The 16,853-nt window shown below is 46.4% G+C and overlaps 1 protein-coding gene across 1 annotated transcript; it reads left to right on the forward strand.

The window, feature by feature from the left end:
* Window positions 1-389: 389 nt before the first annotated feature.
* LOC108542015 (complement C1s subcomponent-like) lies at window positions 390-10,967 on the forward strand. The gene is given in 13 exon segments (XM_017891767.1): window positions 390-746; window positions 1,631-1,796; window positions 2,376-2,583; window positions 2,795-2,972; window positions 4,164-4,289; window positions 5,035-5,234; window positions 5,763-5,916; window positions 6,460-6,575; window positions 6,985-7,000; window positions 7,003-7,062; window positions 7,587-7,715; window positions 8,384-8,458; window positions 9,782-10,967. Coding segments are annotated over 12 exon segments (2,064 nt in total). The 5' UTR covers window positions 390-746; window positions 1,631-1,791; the 3' UTR covers window positions 10,579-10,967.
* The last annotated feature ends 5,886 nt before the right edge of the window (window positions 10,968-16,853 follow it).

Raw genomic sequence — 16,853 nt, forward strand, 5'->3', positions numbered from 1 at the left:
CATAGCTTTAAAAAAATCTATAAAATTTCAAAATACAGCTGGCTCCGAGGGTTATGGATAAGGGACTCTGGGTTGGATCTGAAAAGGGGCTCAGTTGGGGGGTGGAATTTCGGTGTCTGGAAGGGATGTGGAGGGATGTTATGACGAGGCAGCCTCACGCCGTACCACCTCGGTCTCCGTGTAAGTCATTATCCACCATTACATTTGCTTTAAAGCAGAGATGACTTGCATTTCTGATAACTACTTTCCCTTAATTCATGATTCACACACATTTGGAGGGCTGGGCTTTCTGGGTTTGGTTTTTCCCCTGGTACCAATCCCCGCCTTTTCCCACAAATCACCTGACTTCCCTGAAAACTCAGAAACACGCCCTTTGGCTGAAAAATAGCATTAAGCAATCGGTGAAATTCCCCATTCCTCCTTTCCCGCTAGGAGCCCTGGATAGAGGCCTCTCAGGCCTGGGAGGAGGATGCTATCCTTGTTTCAAAAGCAGAGGGAGCTCCAAGATCAAGGCTGAGTTATTCTTTCCCTATGTCATGGTCTCCCAGCCCCCTCTGTTTAGATCAGGGAATTTCAGACATGCACACTCTTATGAACAGAACCCGGACAGGGAGGCTGACCGGAGGTTCCTGCAGAGGGAGCGTCAAGGCCCTGTGCTGCTGTCCCTGGGGGCCGGAGGGGTTGCCCAGCGTGCCCACTGGCAGGAGGCAGGGGACTGACCCACTTGCTCCTACCAGCTTCTGAAGGTAAAATCCTTACAAACAAGGAGCAGAGCTTTGATGCAGGAAGAAAGAAAGGCAGAAAACGTCACGTAGGAGGGCTTGGGGCAATGATAGAGGGTGACAAAGGCAGAATAAAAAAAAGGCAGAATATAGACAACCTATTTTTCCTAAGCTCACCTCATCCACCCCTACTTCACCCCCTTACCTACCACTGTTTTCAGGGTTAAAGCAATTTTAGCAAGACTTTACTACGAACTGTGGGGAGATAGCTTATATTTTCAGTAAGTTGGCAGGGGAGCGGGGGTGGCAGCAGGGACAAAGCCCAAACTCTGGAAAGCGAATGTAGGAAGTTTTTATGTTCCTTGTCATTTGGCTGTCCCTTTTCTCCTTCCTCACGCAACCCTGCCTCAGCAGGGCAGCACTTCCTTCCCAGACTGCTTGTTCCAAGGCCCCTGACTTCCCCTGTTGAAAGAAGCTCCTGCCTCCATCCGTGGGCGTTGGGAGCATCAACGGAGATGCACACAATGATAAACAGCAGACAGGGCTGCTTGAGGAGATAAGGAGATCATGGTTAAAGAAGAGGGGCTGTCCTAGATGGATGGTCATGATGCATGAAGACTGCTGAAAACCCAGTGGAAATGGGAGCATTGTTCTTGAGGGCAGGAGAGAGACTGATACCGTCGGGGGTGGGGCTGGTGGAGGACAACAGAGGAAGAAGAAAACTGGGAGAAAGTACTCGGTTCCTTTGCAGAAAAATTAGGAGAAAGTCCAGAGAGGCAAGGAGGGAAGGATACAATTTAGTTATAGTCTAGAAAGTTAGTTGAACTAGGGAGGGTGTGAGGGGCCCGGTGACGTGCGGCGATGTTGGTGATATGGCTCTGTTTAACCTGTGTGTTATCCCTTTGAAGGTGACACTGAGCCCCAGGTGACACCGCACCACCAAAGAAGGTGCCTGTATTTGTCAGACAAATACAGCCAGGCCTACCACCCCTTAGGCTCCAAAGTCCCGAGGTCCAGAAAGCCAGGACCAAGAGACAGGCAGCTCACCAGGGTGGACGAATCGCCAGAGATGTGGTAAGTCATCAAGGATCTCCAGAGGTCACACAGACTCTATTCCCTTCATCTTCTCAAGAAAAGTGCTCATGGGCCAGGCATGATGGCTCACGCCTATAATCCCAGCACTTTAGAAGACCGAGACGGAGCATTGCTTGAGCCCAGGACTTTGAGACCAGCCTGGGCAATATAAGGAGACCCTGTATCTATTAAAAAAAAAAAAAAAAAAAAATTAGCCCAGTGTGGTGCGTGTCATCTGTGGTCCCAGCTACTCAAAAGGCTGAGGTAGTAAATACACTTGAGTGCAGGAGGTCAAGGCTGCAGTGAGCTGAGATCGCACCACTGCACTCCAGCCTGGGCGACAGAGTGAGACCCTGTCTGAAAAAAAAAAAAGCGGGGGTGGGGGGGCTCTTATCTGAAGCCTGGGTTTTGGTTTGACGAGGGCCTTTTCTTTATTCCAACCTAAGATTCTCCCCCATGACCGACAGAGTGACTACCTCTATCTTCTTCCCCCTTTCTTCTGCCTCTGAGAAATAGCGCTTTCTGTCCTAGGCTGCTAGTGCCTGGGTCACCCGCCAATCTATGCCTCTTTTTTTTCAGGTACATTGTCCTGTTTTCCCTTTTGGCATGTGTTTATGCTGAGCCTACCATGTATGGGGAGATCCTGTCCCCTAACTATCCTCAGGCATACCCCAGTGAGGTAGAGAAATCTTGGGACATAGAAGTTCCTGAAGGGTATGGGATTCACCTCTACTTCACCCATCTGGACATAGAGCTGTCAGAGAACTGTGCATATGACTCAGTGCAGGTATGTTATAAGCACAAAAAGAATAGAGAGAGAAGACCAGGGCTGAGGTAGTAGAATAAGCATGTGGGAGGGAGAGACACCTGTACTCACAGTGAACTGAAGTCAAGTCCTAGGGGCATAAATGTTCTACTCTCTCTGTCCCTTCTCTTACCTCCATACCAAAATATTACCCTTTCCTAGCTTTTTTTGTTGTTGTTGACTCTTCTCTTAGATAATGTCAGGAGACATTGAAGAAGGGAGGCTCTGTGGACAGAGGACCAGTAACAATCCCCACTCTCCAATTGTGGAAGAGTTCCAAGTCCCATACAACAAACTCCAGGTGATCTTTAAGTCAGACTTTTCCAATGAAGAGCGTTTTACGGGGTTTGCTGCATACTATGTTGCCACAGGTAAGGCTCACCCTTCTGCATGTGCCTTGTTGACCCAACTAAAAGATTAGAAGTGAGAAATCCACTGAGCAACACGTTGAATGGGGATTCTGTTTGTAATTCATACAAAAAGTGTTGACTTGGCCTGGGTCCCTCCATAAATCACTTTTGTGAAATTCAAATGCATGATCATATGTTAGTGGTGATGATGATAATGGTAATAACACATATTACATAATATACAGTAATTTATTGAGAGCCACTGTAAACTGGGTATGTGTCGGGGATTTTTCCTATTTTAACACAATCATCACTTTAACCCTTCAAGGTAGGTATTATTTGTTCCATATAAAGATGAAGAAAATAAAGACTAGGAAAGTTAATAACTTGCCAAGAATCACATGAGGAATGTGTAGTATTTAAACCCATTCAATATATGGCATTCAAACCTTCAAATTCTGGGTACTTCTGTATCTCTCTCCAGGTTAAAATGAAGCTAGGACATCTCATAAAGCCAAACTATTGTTTAGATTTGATAGAAGGACCAACATCATATAAAGCAATGAATGTACTTATTCCTTCTTGCAGAAGGCATTATCATGATGTTTACCTTGCAGAGTGTCATCCCTGGAGCTGAAATGCTCCGTACATGGGAAAAGTCAAGGATCTCTGACATTAAGAGCTCCCTAGGCCGGATGGGGTGGCTCACACCTGTAATCCCAGCACTTTGGGAGGCTGAGGCGGGGGGATCACTGGAGGCCAGGAGTTAAAGACCAGCCTCGCCAACGTGGTGAAATCCTGTTTCTACTAAAAATACAAAATATTAACCAGGTGTTGTGGTGCGTGCTTGTGTTCCCAGCTCTTCAGGAGGTAGAGGCATGAGACTTGCTTGAACCCAGGAGGTGGAGGTTGCAGTGAGCTGAGATTGCACGACTGCACTCCAGCCTGGGTGAGAGAGTGAGGCTATGTCACATACACACACGCACACATGCACACACGAGCTCCCGTATAGCTGTGTAGTGGTAGGGTTCAACCCTGGAATCATATGTCAGGAGAGTAATATAGAATAATACCAGCCTGACATGCGATCCCTAGAGGGATCTTTAAGCAACAGGCCTTTCCTACTTTTTCTAACCCTTAGGTTTTGGGTTTAACCTCATTCTGCCTTCTTGGTGTTTGTTCTTGACCTCAGCCTCTCTCTACTCTTTGTAGACATAAATGAATGCACAGATTTTGTAGATGACCCTTGTAGCCACTTCTGCAACAATTTCATTGGTGGTTACTTCTGCTCCTGCCCCCCGGAATATTTCCTCCATGATGACATGAAGAATTGTGGAGGTGAGCTTGGTGTTAAGAGGGTCGCATGTTCCTTGGGATTTGGAATGACTGGGGCCTCAGAAAGGGCTTTGTCCACGCTTCCAACTTCTGTTAGGCCCAGCCTTCATTTGGCATTTCTTCTTTTTTATTTTAAAATTTATATATTTGTTTGTTTATTTATTTATTATTTTAAAGAATTTCAGTAGTTTTGGGGGTACTGGTGGTTCTTGGTTACATAGATGAGTTCTTTAGTGGTCAATTCTGAGATTTTATTGCACCTGTTACCCGAGCAGTGTACACTATACCCAATGTGCAGTTTTCTCGACCCCCTTCCAACCTCCTCCCACACTGAGTCCACAGAGTCCATTATATCACTCACTACTGGCATCTATTATTAGTTACTCGTAAGCTGAGATGAAGCCACAAGAAGGGAGGAAGATAAGACTACAGGGTAAAGTTAGTTAATTGGAGAAGAGAGATAGATGCCTGTAAAGAGTCTACTGGGGGCTGTTCATAACCAGAAAAGGCTCCATCCTAAGCAGAGTGATGGAAACCTAATAGGGCTTGGGTGTTCCTGCTGATATGTACTGCATGTGTAATTGCTGCATCCCTCCAGTTAGGGCGGGGATCTCAGGTTAGTTTGGGGGATCTCAGGTTAGTTTGAATGGAGGACTGTCAGTTTCTGAGAGAAGGAATCATAGAATAGTACAGGAATTCCTTTGCTTGACGCCGTATTTGATTCTCCCTTTCACTTTTTCTCTCTTAGTTAATTGCAGTGGGGATGTATTCACTGCACTGATTGGGGAGATTGCAAGTCCCAATTATCCCAAACCGTATCCAGAGAACTCAAGGTGTGAATACCAGATCCGGCTGGAGGAAGGGTTCCAAGTGGTGGTGACTGTGCGGAGAGAAGATTTTGATGTGGAACCAGCTGACTCAGAGGGAAACTGCCCTGACAGTTTAGTTGTGCGTGACAGTTGATTAATACCCCCACCCTCAACTTACACAAAGAGATCTCTCCCTGAAGACAAAGAAAAATTTTTGAGGCAGGGTCTTGCTCTGTTGCTCAAGCTGGAGTGCTGTGGTGCAGTCAAAGCTCACTGTAGCCTTGACCTCTTGGGCTCAAGCAAGTCTCCCACCTCAGCCTCCTGAGTACCTAGGCCCACAGACGTGCGCCACCATACCCAGCTAATATTTTTATTGTGATTATTATTATTATTTTTTACAGAGATGGGGTTTTGCTATGTTGCTCAGGTTGGCCTGAAACTCCCAGCCTCAAGCAATGCTCCCACCTCGGCCTCCCAAAGTGCTGGGATTGTAGGCGTGAGCCACTGCACTCAGCCTGAAGATAAAATTATCTTTTCTCCTGACCCTTATTTTCCTTCTTCTTCTTTTATGTGTCATTCAATGCCTCTCTTACTTTTATCTCCCATCTTCCAATTTTACCTCTTTCCTTTAGTTCTTTCCCTCTTCTGATTTCATCATTTCGTCCAGCTTGTTGCAGGAGATCAGCAATTTGGTCCTTATTGCGGTGGTGGATTCCCTGGGCCACTAAATATTGAAACCAAGAGTAATGCTCTTGATATCATCTTCCAAACTGATCTAACAGGGCAAAACAAGGGCTGGAAATTTTACTACCATGGAGTGAGTAACCTAGAAGTGCCTCTTTGGTTGGTGATACCAAAGTCCCCAAACAATGTGGGATCAAAGCAGGTAGATGATCCAGGCACAATGGAAGCACCTGTGATCTCAGCTACCAGGGGAGGCTGAGGCAGGAGGATCCCTTGATCCCAGGAAGTAGGAGTCTGAGTCCACTCTGGGCAACAGAGCAAAACCTTGTCTCTAAAACAAAACAAAAACAAAGCAACAATAATTTAAAAAACAGATAGATTGTTGTTCTGATAGTATCCTGAGATACTTCACTTCCTCAGGAAAATCTAAACCAGTCAATGGTTGCTAGGAATGCCTCAACCCCTAGTAATCCTCTAACTAGACCTGAGAGTGCAGACAGTTTGGGGGTGGTTAGTTGGTGATGCCATATGATTTTAGACATCTGCTGTATTGGAATGTTAAGCATCAGGAATGAGGACAACTGGATGATTTTAGAAAGTGTGAGAATGATGTAAATAGAATGAGAGTCTTCAACTATTTAGTAATGTTTTTTTCTTGCCCCAACTTCTGTTCTTTCAAGCAATCCCCTGTCCTAAAGAAGAAACTCCCACTTCTGTTTGGGAGCCTGCGAAGGCAAAATATGTGTTTAGAGATGTGGTGCGGATAACCTGTCTGGATGGGTTTGAAGTTGTGGAGGTAAAGTACCATCTTGGCTTCTCCCTAATCCCTGGCCCCAGATCAGGATGCGTGTACTGAAATTGTCCAGTTGTTTACCAACGTAAGTGTGTGATCAAGGTATAACGCCTTTTCCATAAACACGACAGCTTAAGATCTGTAGTTCTCCCTTGTGAGTCACAGAGCTCCCTCGCCAGCTTGGCATTCTCTCTCTGCCTTCAGTCTTCTTGGGGAAGGGGGTTGACACGTTGGGGCAAAGCTATCTGTCAGCCTCATCTCCTGGGTGCTTTGGGTCAGTCTGCTGAGTTGTTCCCAAGCTTCTTGTGGTGAGGACTCCTCATTGATCCAAGGCCAGAGATCAATTCCAGTTTTGATTTTGGTTTCCCATATCTCTCTTCAGAAATAAGTGGTGATGTTTATTATTCTCCAGGGACGTGTTGGTGCAACATTTTCTATTCGACTTGTCAAAGCAATGGAAAGTGGAGTAATTCCAAACTGAAATGTCAACGTACGTGTCTCTTCAAAGTGGAAGTCTTTCTTTTTCTCTCAGAGAGAATGGAAAGATCAGCACATCCCACTTCAGATGCATGGTTTCCTCTTAGGCATGTGAGGGAGTGGGTTGGGTTTTTGAAGGGAAGCCAGTCATGGAGGCTTTTCTAGTTCAGCCCCGAATCTGTTCCCAGGCCAACTAGATCGGCAAGTTTCTTTCCAAGAAAGGGGCCATGGGATAGGTCGAGTTAATAGCCCCATGTGGGTGCATTTGTGGCTTCCAGTGGGCCTTCACCAATCACTGAGAACCAGGCTCTTCCCTACAGCTTTCACGGGGTCATCTGAGTTGGCATCTCAGTGGGCCAGAGAGCTGAGAGATGCCAGTTGGGGAGGATGGCCACAGAGAGGCTGGTGTGGGGAGGTTCATCCCAGGTGTGCCTGTGGATATGGGGTGGGGAAGCAGTGAGGGTGAAACTGGCCCCTTGACTCCTCCTTGGAGGAAGTGGCTGTCCTGACTGTCGCTCTCCTTCCTTCGTCTGGTAGCTGTGGACTGTGGCATTCCTGAATCCATTGAGAATGGTAAAGTTGAAGACCCAGAGAGCACTTTGTTTGGTTCTGTCACCCGCTACACTTGTGAGGAGCCATATTACTACATGGAAAATGGAGGAAATGGTAGGTTTCTTCTACTGGAGCAGAGAGAGTGAGAAGGTGTTGGAGGATAAATAGCATAATCTGTCTGTGCCAGAGAGAGTTTGGAGACAAATGAAGGCGATAGGACAGACATTGTTCATCCCCTTGGCTTCATCTAAAGATACACTTTTCATATGGAGCAGGGCACGCTCAGGGCAGCACCAGTCACAGGGAATCATAGAGGTCACCAGCTCAGCTTCACAGCTGCCGCAGGAATTCCCCTGTAACATCCATTCCGTGGGATTACCCACCTTTGGACCAGTTATTTCATGTACAGCCCACAGGAGCAATGCCTTCCGCTTCAAGCCAGCAAGCTACACTGACTGGCTTCCTTGATGTGGAGGCTTTGGTTGTGCTAGATGAAGGGCTGGATGAGACACTACACATTCTCCGCATTGCTTTGTATTTTCTTTTCCCAGTTTCCCAATGCCTTCTTTCCTTCTGCTTTGGAGATGTTCCCTTTGTCTCCCCTGGCGGGCTAGAGGCCTGAGGGATTGGAGGAAGATTTTTTTTCTGGCTTATTAATCTGATTTACTACTTGAATCCCAGAGGAGCTGAGGCTCTGAAAGAATGGGGCAGGCTGTGGGGGAATGGAAGAGGGAGTGAAGATGTGGTGGTGAGTGTGGCCTGTGTTCTCTGTGCTACTCCAGGGCAGTATCACTGTGCTGGTAATGGGAGCTGGGTGAATGAGGCGCTGAGCCCAGAGCTGCCGAAATGTGTTCCAGGTAAGGAGGGCCAAGGTTTGGGGAGAGATGATAGGCATGGGTGAATGGGAGTCACCTTCTGAAAGCAGCTGTAACCCTCTTGGGAAAGGACTGAACAGTGGCCTGCCAGAGTCCAGCTCAGTGAGGTGGCAGTAGCACTGTGCCGTGGGCTGCCGGGGCCGTGGGGCACCTCCTCAGCTACACTGAAGCCAGGCCGACTGCAAGGAAATATAAGCGTCAGCCAGCGACAGTTGGTGTCTGGTAATGTAGCTGCAACGAGAAGATACAGAACTGCTAAAAACAGGGCCTGAAAACTGAGAGTGAGTAATCAACATTCAAAAACAAGACTAGTTAAATAACCTAGTTATTATATTAAACGTTTATATGGCAGCAAGATATCGAGGAATTCAAGGAACGAGGAAGATCAGAGTTGGGTAGCAGAAGGCTGGGGCAAATCCAGTAGGATAAAGACCATCCTGGTTGTTACTGAGAACTAAAGACCAAGCTTATTTGTTGTGTTTATTATCTCATTCACGTTCTTGTAACAGCCCCGTGAGCTAGGTGTCATTAGTCTTACTTGACCGGTCAATGGTGGGTGCAAGTTCGCAGAGTTAGCAAGTTGCGAAGGCCGGCTTTGAGCCCAGGTCTAAGTCCAAAGCCTGTTGTGCTCAACTTGGAGTCCCTCCAGGCTGTCTAGCAAGGGATTTAGGTAAGCAGCTTCACTTGAATTCAGTTATTAGTATAACTGAATGGTAATGGCACCAGTCACTGGGAGTGACAGGTCAAGGCCAAAGAAGGGACCCCTCTCTACTTCCTAGGCTGACCTGTGGTTTACTAGGAGGGACTCAGGTGCCACTAGGACTCCAGTAAAGAAGGCAATTAAAGTTTGATCTGGGCATCTGAAGAAGGCAGAAAGCTTCCCTCCTCCACCAACTGTGTGAGAAAAGGGTTTCCAGCACTGGCTCTTGGTTGGGCACCGGCCTCACATGCCGAGTTGGGAGGTGGAAGGGGTACCCCTGCCCCCAGAGGGGCTGTGAGTCACACTGTGGATAGCGTGAGGCACTAGTGCATCTGGACTCAGTGATTCACACACTGCCTCTGGTTAACTGAGCTCTCCCATGAGCCTGCTATGACATCGGCAAAGCGGGGTGTTTAGGTAAGACCAGGGTGGGTCAGGTATTGAGCTTGTTGACCAAATAGGATTAACCATTTTGTACTAGAGAACCCTGCAACCTAGCAAGTAAAATTATTTGAGTGGTTGGAGGATTTGCAGGAAGCCAGTATCATTTCTTGCTCCTTCCCCGTGTTTTTTTTTTTTTTTTTTTTTTTTTTATTCCTTCCTAGTCTGTGGAGTCCCCAGAGAACCCTTTGAAGGAAAACAGAGGATAATTGGCGGATCCGATGCAGATATTAAAAACTTCCCCTGGCAAGTCTTCTTTGACAACCCGTGGGCTGGTGGAGCGCTCATTGATGAGTACTGGGTGCTGACGGCAGCTCATGTTGTGGAGGGAAACCAGGAGCCAACAATGTATGTTGGGTCCACCTCAGTGCAGACCTCACGGCTGGCAAAATCCAAGATGCTTATTCCTGAGCGTGTGTTTATTCATCCGGGATGGAAGCTGCTGGAAGTCCCAGAAGCACGAACAAATTTTGATAATGACATTGCACTGGTGCAGCTGAAAGACCCAGTGAAAATGGGACCCACCGTCGCCCCCATCTGCCTACCAGGCACCTCTTCTGACTACAACCTCATGGATGGGGACCTGGGACTGATCTCAGGCTGGGGCCGAACAGAGAAGAGAGATCGCGCTCTTCGCCTCAAAGCGGCAACGTTACCTGTAGCTCCTTTAAGAAAGTGCAGAGAAGTGAAAGTGGAAAACCCCAAAGCAGATGCAGGGGCCTATGTTTTCACTCCTAACATGATCTGTGCTGGAGGAGAGAAGGGCATGGATAGCTGTAAAGGGGACAGTGGTGGGGCCTTTGCTGTGCAGGATCCCAATGACAAGACCAAATTCTACGTAGCTGGCCTGGTGTCCTGGGGGCCCCAGTGTGGGACCTATGGGCTCTACACACGGGTACAGAACTATGTTGACTGGATAAAGAAGACTATGCAGGAAAATAGCACCCCCAGTAAGGATTAATCCAGATACATCCCACCAGCGTCTCCAAGAGGCATGACCAATGCATTGCCTTCTGTTCCTTATGATATTCTCATTATTTCATCATGACTAAAGGAAGACAGGAGCGAATGATTTAGATAGAACTTGATTGTTGAGATGCCTGGCTGGAAGTAGACAGGTAGAGTTTGATCATGGAATTGTGCTGGTCATACATTTTTAGTCTAACTCCTTGGGGTCCTTTCCCCTGAGTACCTATTGTAGATAACACTATGGGTGGGGCACTCCTATCTTGCACTATTCCACAGGGACACCTTAATTCTTTGTTTCCTCTTTACCTGTTCAAAATTCCATTTACTTGATCATTTTCAGTATCCACTGTCTATGTACAATAAAGTATGTTTATAAGCAAATTTTGGCTGACTTACCTCATTCCACACCAAATCCTCAGAATTATAGAAGGGGAGTGGGGTGAGAAGGCTGTTATATCACTGAAATTGGGCATCTAGCAATTTATATTTAATTTAATTGTCACAAAAACAGATAATTCAGCTGTTCTTCTCTCTTCCAACTGAGATTTACTGAATATTGTGGATTAGTACGAAGATTGCCAGTGTTAGGCATCATATTCTGTGTACCAAGAATGACATAGCAGAAAATCTCAGTGAGGATGGACCCCTAAACTCTCCCTTCTTTTTTCTATGGGAAGGAAAAGAAAATATTCCTCCTCCCAAAGAATGATTAGTGATGAGAAATGACTACAGAATAGAGACTTAGCATTTTACAAACTGAGGACAGGAGAACTCTCTCAGGATGGCGGTTGCCCTAACAGGGTATTTAGGAAAGCAGAGGTCTGAGAAGAGCTGAGGGGGAGTCTGACCTGTTCGATGTGACACGTGGCTTTCAGGAGGGCAGTTTTTACCAGAAGCCAAAAAACGGTTTGGTTGGGCCCATCAAGAATGGACTGTGATATTCCATAGACCAAGAGGGCTAAATTCAAAAGCTGACCTTAGACCAGAGGGTAAACACGATGTGGTAACCAGAGGAACTCTAATTGAAGGGCCTGAAGAATTGAAGGGAATTACAACTGGGAGCCTCTGGGATGATTATATCGTCAACCAAGCAGCATAAAGTCACTGTGTCACCCCTGAACTGTATGCTTCGTAGCCGCCTCCTCACACTTCCTGTCATTGCGGGGGCAATGGAATGGACAGTGTGGCCTGGGCGAGAGTGTTTCGGTGACAGGAGGATTCTTCTAGAGATAAAAAGGCATTGGAGAAATATTAAGATTTAGAAACATGATCTGTGATAGAGATATTTTTCTTCTTTTTTTTATACTTGGGGTAATAGCAAAACATTAACCTGGAATCTGACAAGTAACAGAAAAGGAAGTTCACCCCTCTCGGAGAATCACCAGTCTATTTGGGTTCTGCCCTTGCTGATGGGCTGAGGTATCGGTGAAGACTTTCCCTCTCTGCTGCCGCCTTGTACAGCATGACGGGTATGGGTTTTGCATCATTGACTGTGCTGCAAGGTCATTTCTCTGGGTGAATGGCAGGGGGAAGAGCTAAATGAATCATCGTCAGAGACTTCAGAGCTGGGAAGAGCTCGTCACCAGGTCCCAGAGGGGCTAGAAAGTCATTCATTGTGTTTAAAGGGCATCCATCATAGTACCTTACAAGTTACTTGGGAATGTATGTCCACTTCTTCTGAAACTCAGGAAAATAGTTTTTTTTTTGGTGGTGCAACAGAGATTTACTCTTGTTGCCCAGGCTGGAGTGCAATGGTGTGATCTTGGTTCACCGCATCCTCCGCCTCCCAGGTTCAAGCGATTCTCCTGCCTCAGCCTCCTAAGTAGCTGGGATTACAGGCATGCACCACCACGCCCAGCTAATCTTGTATTTTTAGTAGAGATGGGGTTTCACCATGTTGGCCAGGCTGATCTCGAACTCCTGACCTCAGGTGATCCACCTGCCTTGGCCTCCCAAAGTGCTGGGATTGTAGGCGTGAGCCACCGCTCCCGGCGAAAATAGTTAGCTTTTTAAAGAAGGTGAATTGTCACTTTTCTTCGGTCAGAAGAAAATGGACTGGTGGGTCAGCATCTCATGCCAGGGAGGAAAGACAATGTCCAGTGGTCAAGAGGACTTGAAGCAAAGGAACTTCCTTGAAACTGGACCAGCTCAGAAAGGGCTAGAAGGGATCCTGGGACTCTAAAGTTTCCTTTACAGTGACTGCTAGAGTCAGAAAAATATACAGTGGAAATGTGACTTTTTTCCTGCATATTGGTTATTATTTTAAAAATTGAAAATATGAGGCCGGGTGTGGTGACTCATGCCTGTAATCTCAGCACTTTGGGAGACCAAGATGGGTGGATCACCTGAGGTCAGGAGTTCAAGACCAGCCTAACCAACATATACAGTATACAGGTGAAACCCTGTATACTAAAAATACAAAAATTAGCCAGGTGTGGCAACATGTGCCTGTAATCCCAGTTACTCGGGAGGCTGAGGCAGGAAAATCGCTTGATCCTGGGATTGCAGTGAGCCAAGATGGCACCACTGCACTACAGCCTGGGCAACAGAGTGAGATTCCATCTCAGACACACACACACACACACACACACACACACACACACACACGACACAACTTTATTTAATCTTGATCAAATCCACAAACTCTGCCATGGTTATTAAAATAATGATTTAACAAAACTCCTTTCCTTTTGACATATTCACAAGAAGTTGCAAAGTTAGTGCAGAGAGGTGCTGTTTCTCCTAATGGCTACATCTTAGGTAACTACAGTACAATATCTAAACCAGGAAACTTATGCTGGTACAATGTGCACGGGTAGTTTTGTGTTATTTTACTACATTGGAGAGTCATGTAAGCACCACTGCAGTCAAGATATGAAACAATTCCATCACTACAAAGATTTCTTTCTTGCCAAATTTTTGTAGTCCACCCTTTTCTTTTTTATTTTCTCTTACGATCGTAAAAAGACACATTGGAAAGATCCAGCTTCTCTCAGTTGTCCTAAGAGGAAACTGATTTTGGGTACGTCCACCCTTGAACCAGAGAAAAGCAGAGACTGGACATATTGAGGGACATGAAGTTGTGGTAACAAGAATCACAATGGGGGAACCCCTCAAAGCAAACCTACAGGGAAAGTCTGTGATGGACCTAGTTTCCTGAATGGAAGCATCTGTTTTAAAAAAAATCTCTCTTCCTCTACAAGGGACTACAAAGGAGGCAGAACACCTGCAGTTGCCAGGAAGGAGCTCATTCTGATTGTAACCATTGTATTCTGCCTCATCTCCAAATGGGCTGTTTGCATTGTGTATCTATCTCCCTTTAGGTTTAATGTGGAAACAAAGTATTTCTTTTGTCTTCATTGCTTAAGGACTGAGTGTGAAATATTTTGGCATAATATGCTCAGGTTTTTCTGGGTATCTGCCTATTCATGGATAAAATGAAAATGTTTCTTGATCTCTCTTAGACAGAAAGCAAGAAGAACTTAAGGTTTTTAACAGAAAAAATAAAAGAGGATGGCTAGAATAAAAATTCACAGAAATAGAGCCAGGCGTGGTGGCTCACACCTGTAATCCCAGCACTTTAGGAGGCCGAGGCGGGCAGATCACGAGGTCAGGAGATCGAGACCATCCTGGCTAACACGGTGAAACCCTGTCTCTACTAAAAATACAAAATTAGCCGGGCGTCATGGCGGGCACCTGTAGTCCCAGCTATTCAGCAAGCTGAGGCAGGATAATCGTTTGAACCCGGGAGGCGGAGGTTGCAGTGAGCCTAGATCAGGCCACTGCACTCCAGCCTGGGTGACAGAGTGAGACTCCATCTCAAAAACAAGCAAACAAAATCACAGAAATAAAAATTCACGGAATAAAAATGCACGGCAGCAGGGATGAAAGCAAAAAAGCACCTGAGCACTAGTCGGGGGAGAAGTCAGGACAGCAGAGAAGAAGCCTGGGGCCACTGCAGGTGAGTGCTGTGAGACCTGAGTAGAACTGAAAAAGACCCCAAAGGGAGAATTTGAAATGCTCACAGGGCCAAGCAGAGGCCGGTTGCGTGGGGCAGGGCTGACCCCAAAAGGCTTGACGGAGACTCCCTGAGGAGAGATTTTGGAAAACATTGACCAGCTAGGTTGGACCTGGATGAACTTTACTGTCAGGTCTCTGAGCCCAAGCTAAGCCATCATATGCCTTGTGACCTGCACGTATACATCCAGGTGGCCTGAAGCAACTAAATATCCACAGAAGAAGTGAAAATAGGCTTAACTGATGACATTCCACCATTGTGATTTGTTTCTGCCCCACTCTAACTGATCCATGTACTTTGTAATCTCTCCCCACCCTTAAGAAGTTTCTTTGTAATTCTCCCCACCCTTGAGAATGTACTTTGTGAGATCCACCCCCTGCCCGCAAAACACTGCTCCTAATTCCATCGCCTATCCCAAAACCTGTAAGAACTAATGATAATCCCACCACCCTTTGCTGACTCTCTTTTCGGACTCAGCCCGCCCGCACCCAGGTGAAACAAACAGCCTTGTTGCTCACACAAAGCCTGTTTGGTGGTCTCTTCACACGGACACGTGAGACACTTACCTGCTCTGTCACATCATTGTGGTACAATTTATGTCGAATTTTCTTCCAGCAATGTATGAAGTTGTCTGAGTTTGCCTTAAGCGGCCCGAAGCCTTTCAGGTCTCTTTTCCCTGGTGGCCTGCCCTCCTCTTGGTGTCCTGTGCTGTCCTCACTGCCATAATCTATCCTCTGAAAATATGACTTTTGTTCCTGCATGTCTGTTATTTTCCTTCCCTCTCTTCCCTTCCCCTTCCTTCCTTCCTTCCTTCCTTCCTTCCTTCCTTTCTTCCTCCCTCCCTCTCTCTCTTTTCTTTTTCTTTCTCTCTCTTTTTCTTTCTTTCTTTTCTTTCTTTCTCTTCCTTCTCTTTTCTTTCCTTCCTTCCTTTCTTTCCCTTCCTTCCTTCCTTTCTTTCTTTTCCTTCCTTCCTTCCTTCCTTTCCCTTCCTTCCTTCCTCCCTCCCTCCCTCCCTCCCTCTCTCTCTCTCTCTCTCTCTCTCTCTCTTTCTTTCTTTCTTTCTTTCTTTCTTTCTTTCTTTCATCTCACTCTATTGTCCAGGCTGGAGTACAGTGGCATAATGACAGCTCACTGCCGCCCCAAACTCCTGGGATCAAGGGGTCCTCCCACCTCAGCCTCCCGAGACCCCGAGACTACAGGCATGCATCACCACACCTGGCTACTTTTTAATTTGTTTGTAGAGACAGGGTCTTGCTATGTTGCCCAGGCTGGTCTTGAACTCTTGGCCTCAAGCAATCCTCTCTCCTTGGCCTCCCAAAGTGCTGGGATTGTAGGGATGAGCCACCACATCTGGCTCTTCTTTGGTTTCAATATGCTCATTTGACATAATAAAACCCTGCCTCCTCTATGCCTGAACTGGTATGGCTGCTAGTGGCTGGGGGAAAACACACAAGCTCTCACAACTGTCTCAAAAAAGGTGAGTGTCTCACAAAAGAACAACTGTCTCCCTTTTAATTGTTGGCCATGAGTCTCAAATGAACCCTTCATACTCCCAGGCAATCAAAATTCCCTAATCCATTCTCAATCCCACTGTCTCAGAGGACTATTTCATTTCTTCTCTCTTCTCACACCCCTGAAATTCTCCATCCTCATTCTCAGCTGATGACCTTATTTTCTACCTCATCAAGACACATGAAGCCTAGAAGAGAGCTTTTACCACCACTACATCTACTGGAATACTGGCATCTGTTCCCTTACACTCAGCTGGCCTGTGTGTTAACTTACCCATTGGTGACTTATCCATGCTTCCAACTCGATTCCACCTCTACCCACGCCCACCCACCATCACCATTTCCCTCCCAATTGTGTAATTCCCGTCAGTATGTAAACATGTTGTAATTCCTCTGAACTTAAAACAGACTTCTCTTGACCACAATTTCTCCAACAGCTTTCCCTATTTATTTGTTTCTGTTTGCAGCAAATTCCTTAAAATAATTGATTATACCCTGTCTCCAGTTCCTATTCTCCCACTATCTCTCTAGCTCCGCTCTGGCTTTTCCACCTATCATTCCACCATACTGTGATTTTCTGGGTCACCAATGACTCTGACATTGCTCCATGCAAGGATGGATCCTCAGTCTTTATCTCCATCTCGATGCACTTTCTTTCCTTGGCTTCTGAGTACTGACCTCCCCAGGTTTTCCTCCTACTTCAGTGGTCACAGGCTGGAGTGCAGTGGTGCGATCATT

This window comes from Rhinopithecus bieti, unplaced genomic scaffold (assembly GCF_001698545.2).
Source record: "Rhinopithecus bieti isolate Rb0 unplaced genomic scaffold, ASM169854v2 scaffold_21022, whole genome shotgun sequence".
In the NCBI taxonomy this organism is placed as follows: Eukaryota; Metazoa; Chordata; class Mammalia; order Primates; family Cercopithecidae; genus Rhinopithecus; species Rhinopithecus bieti.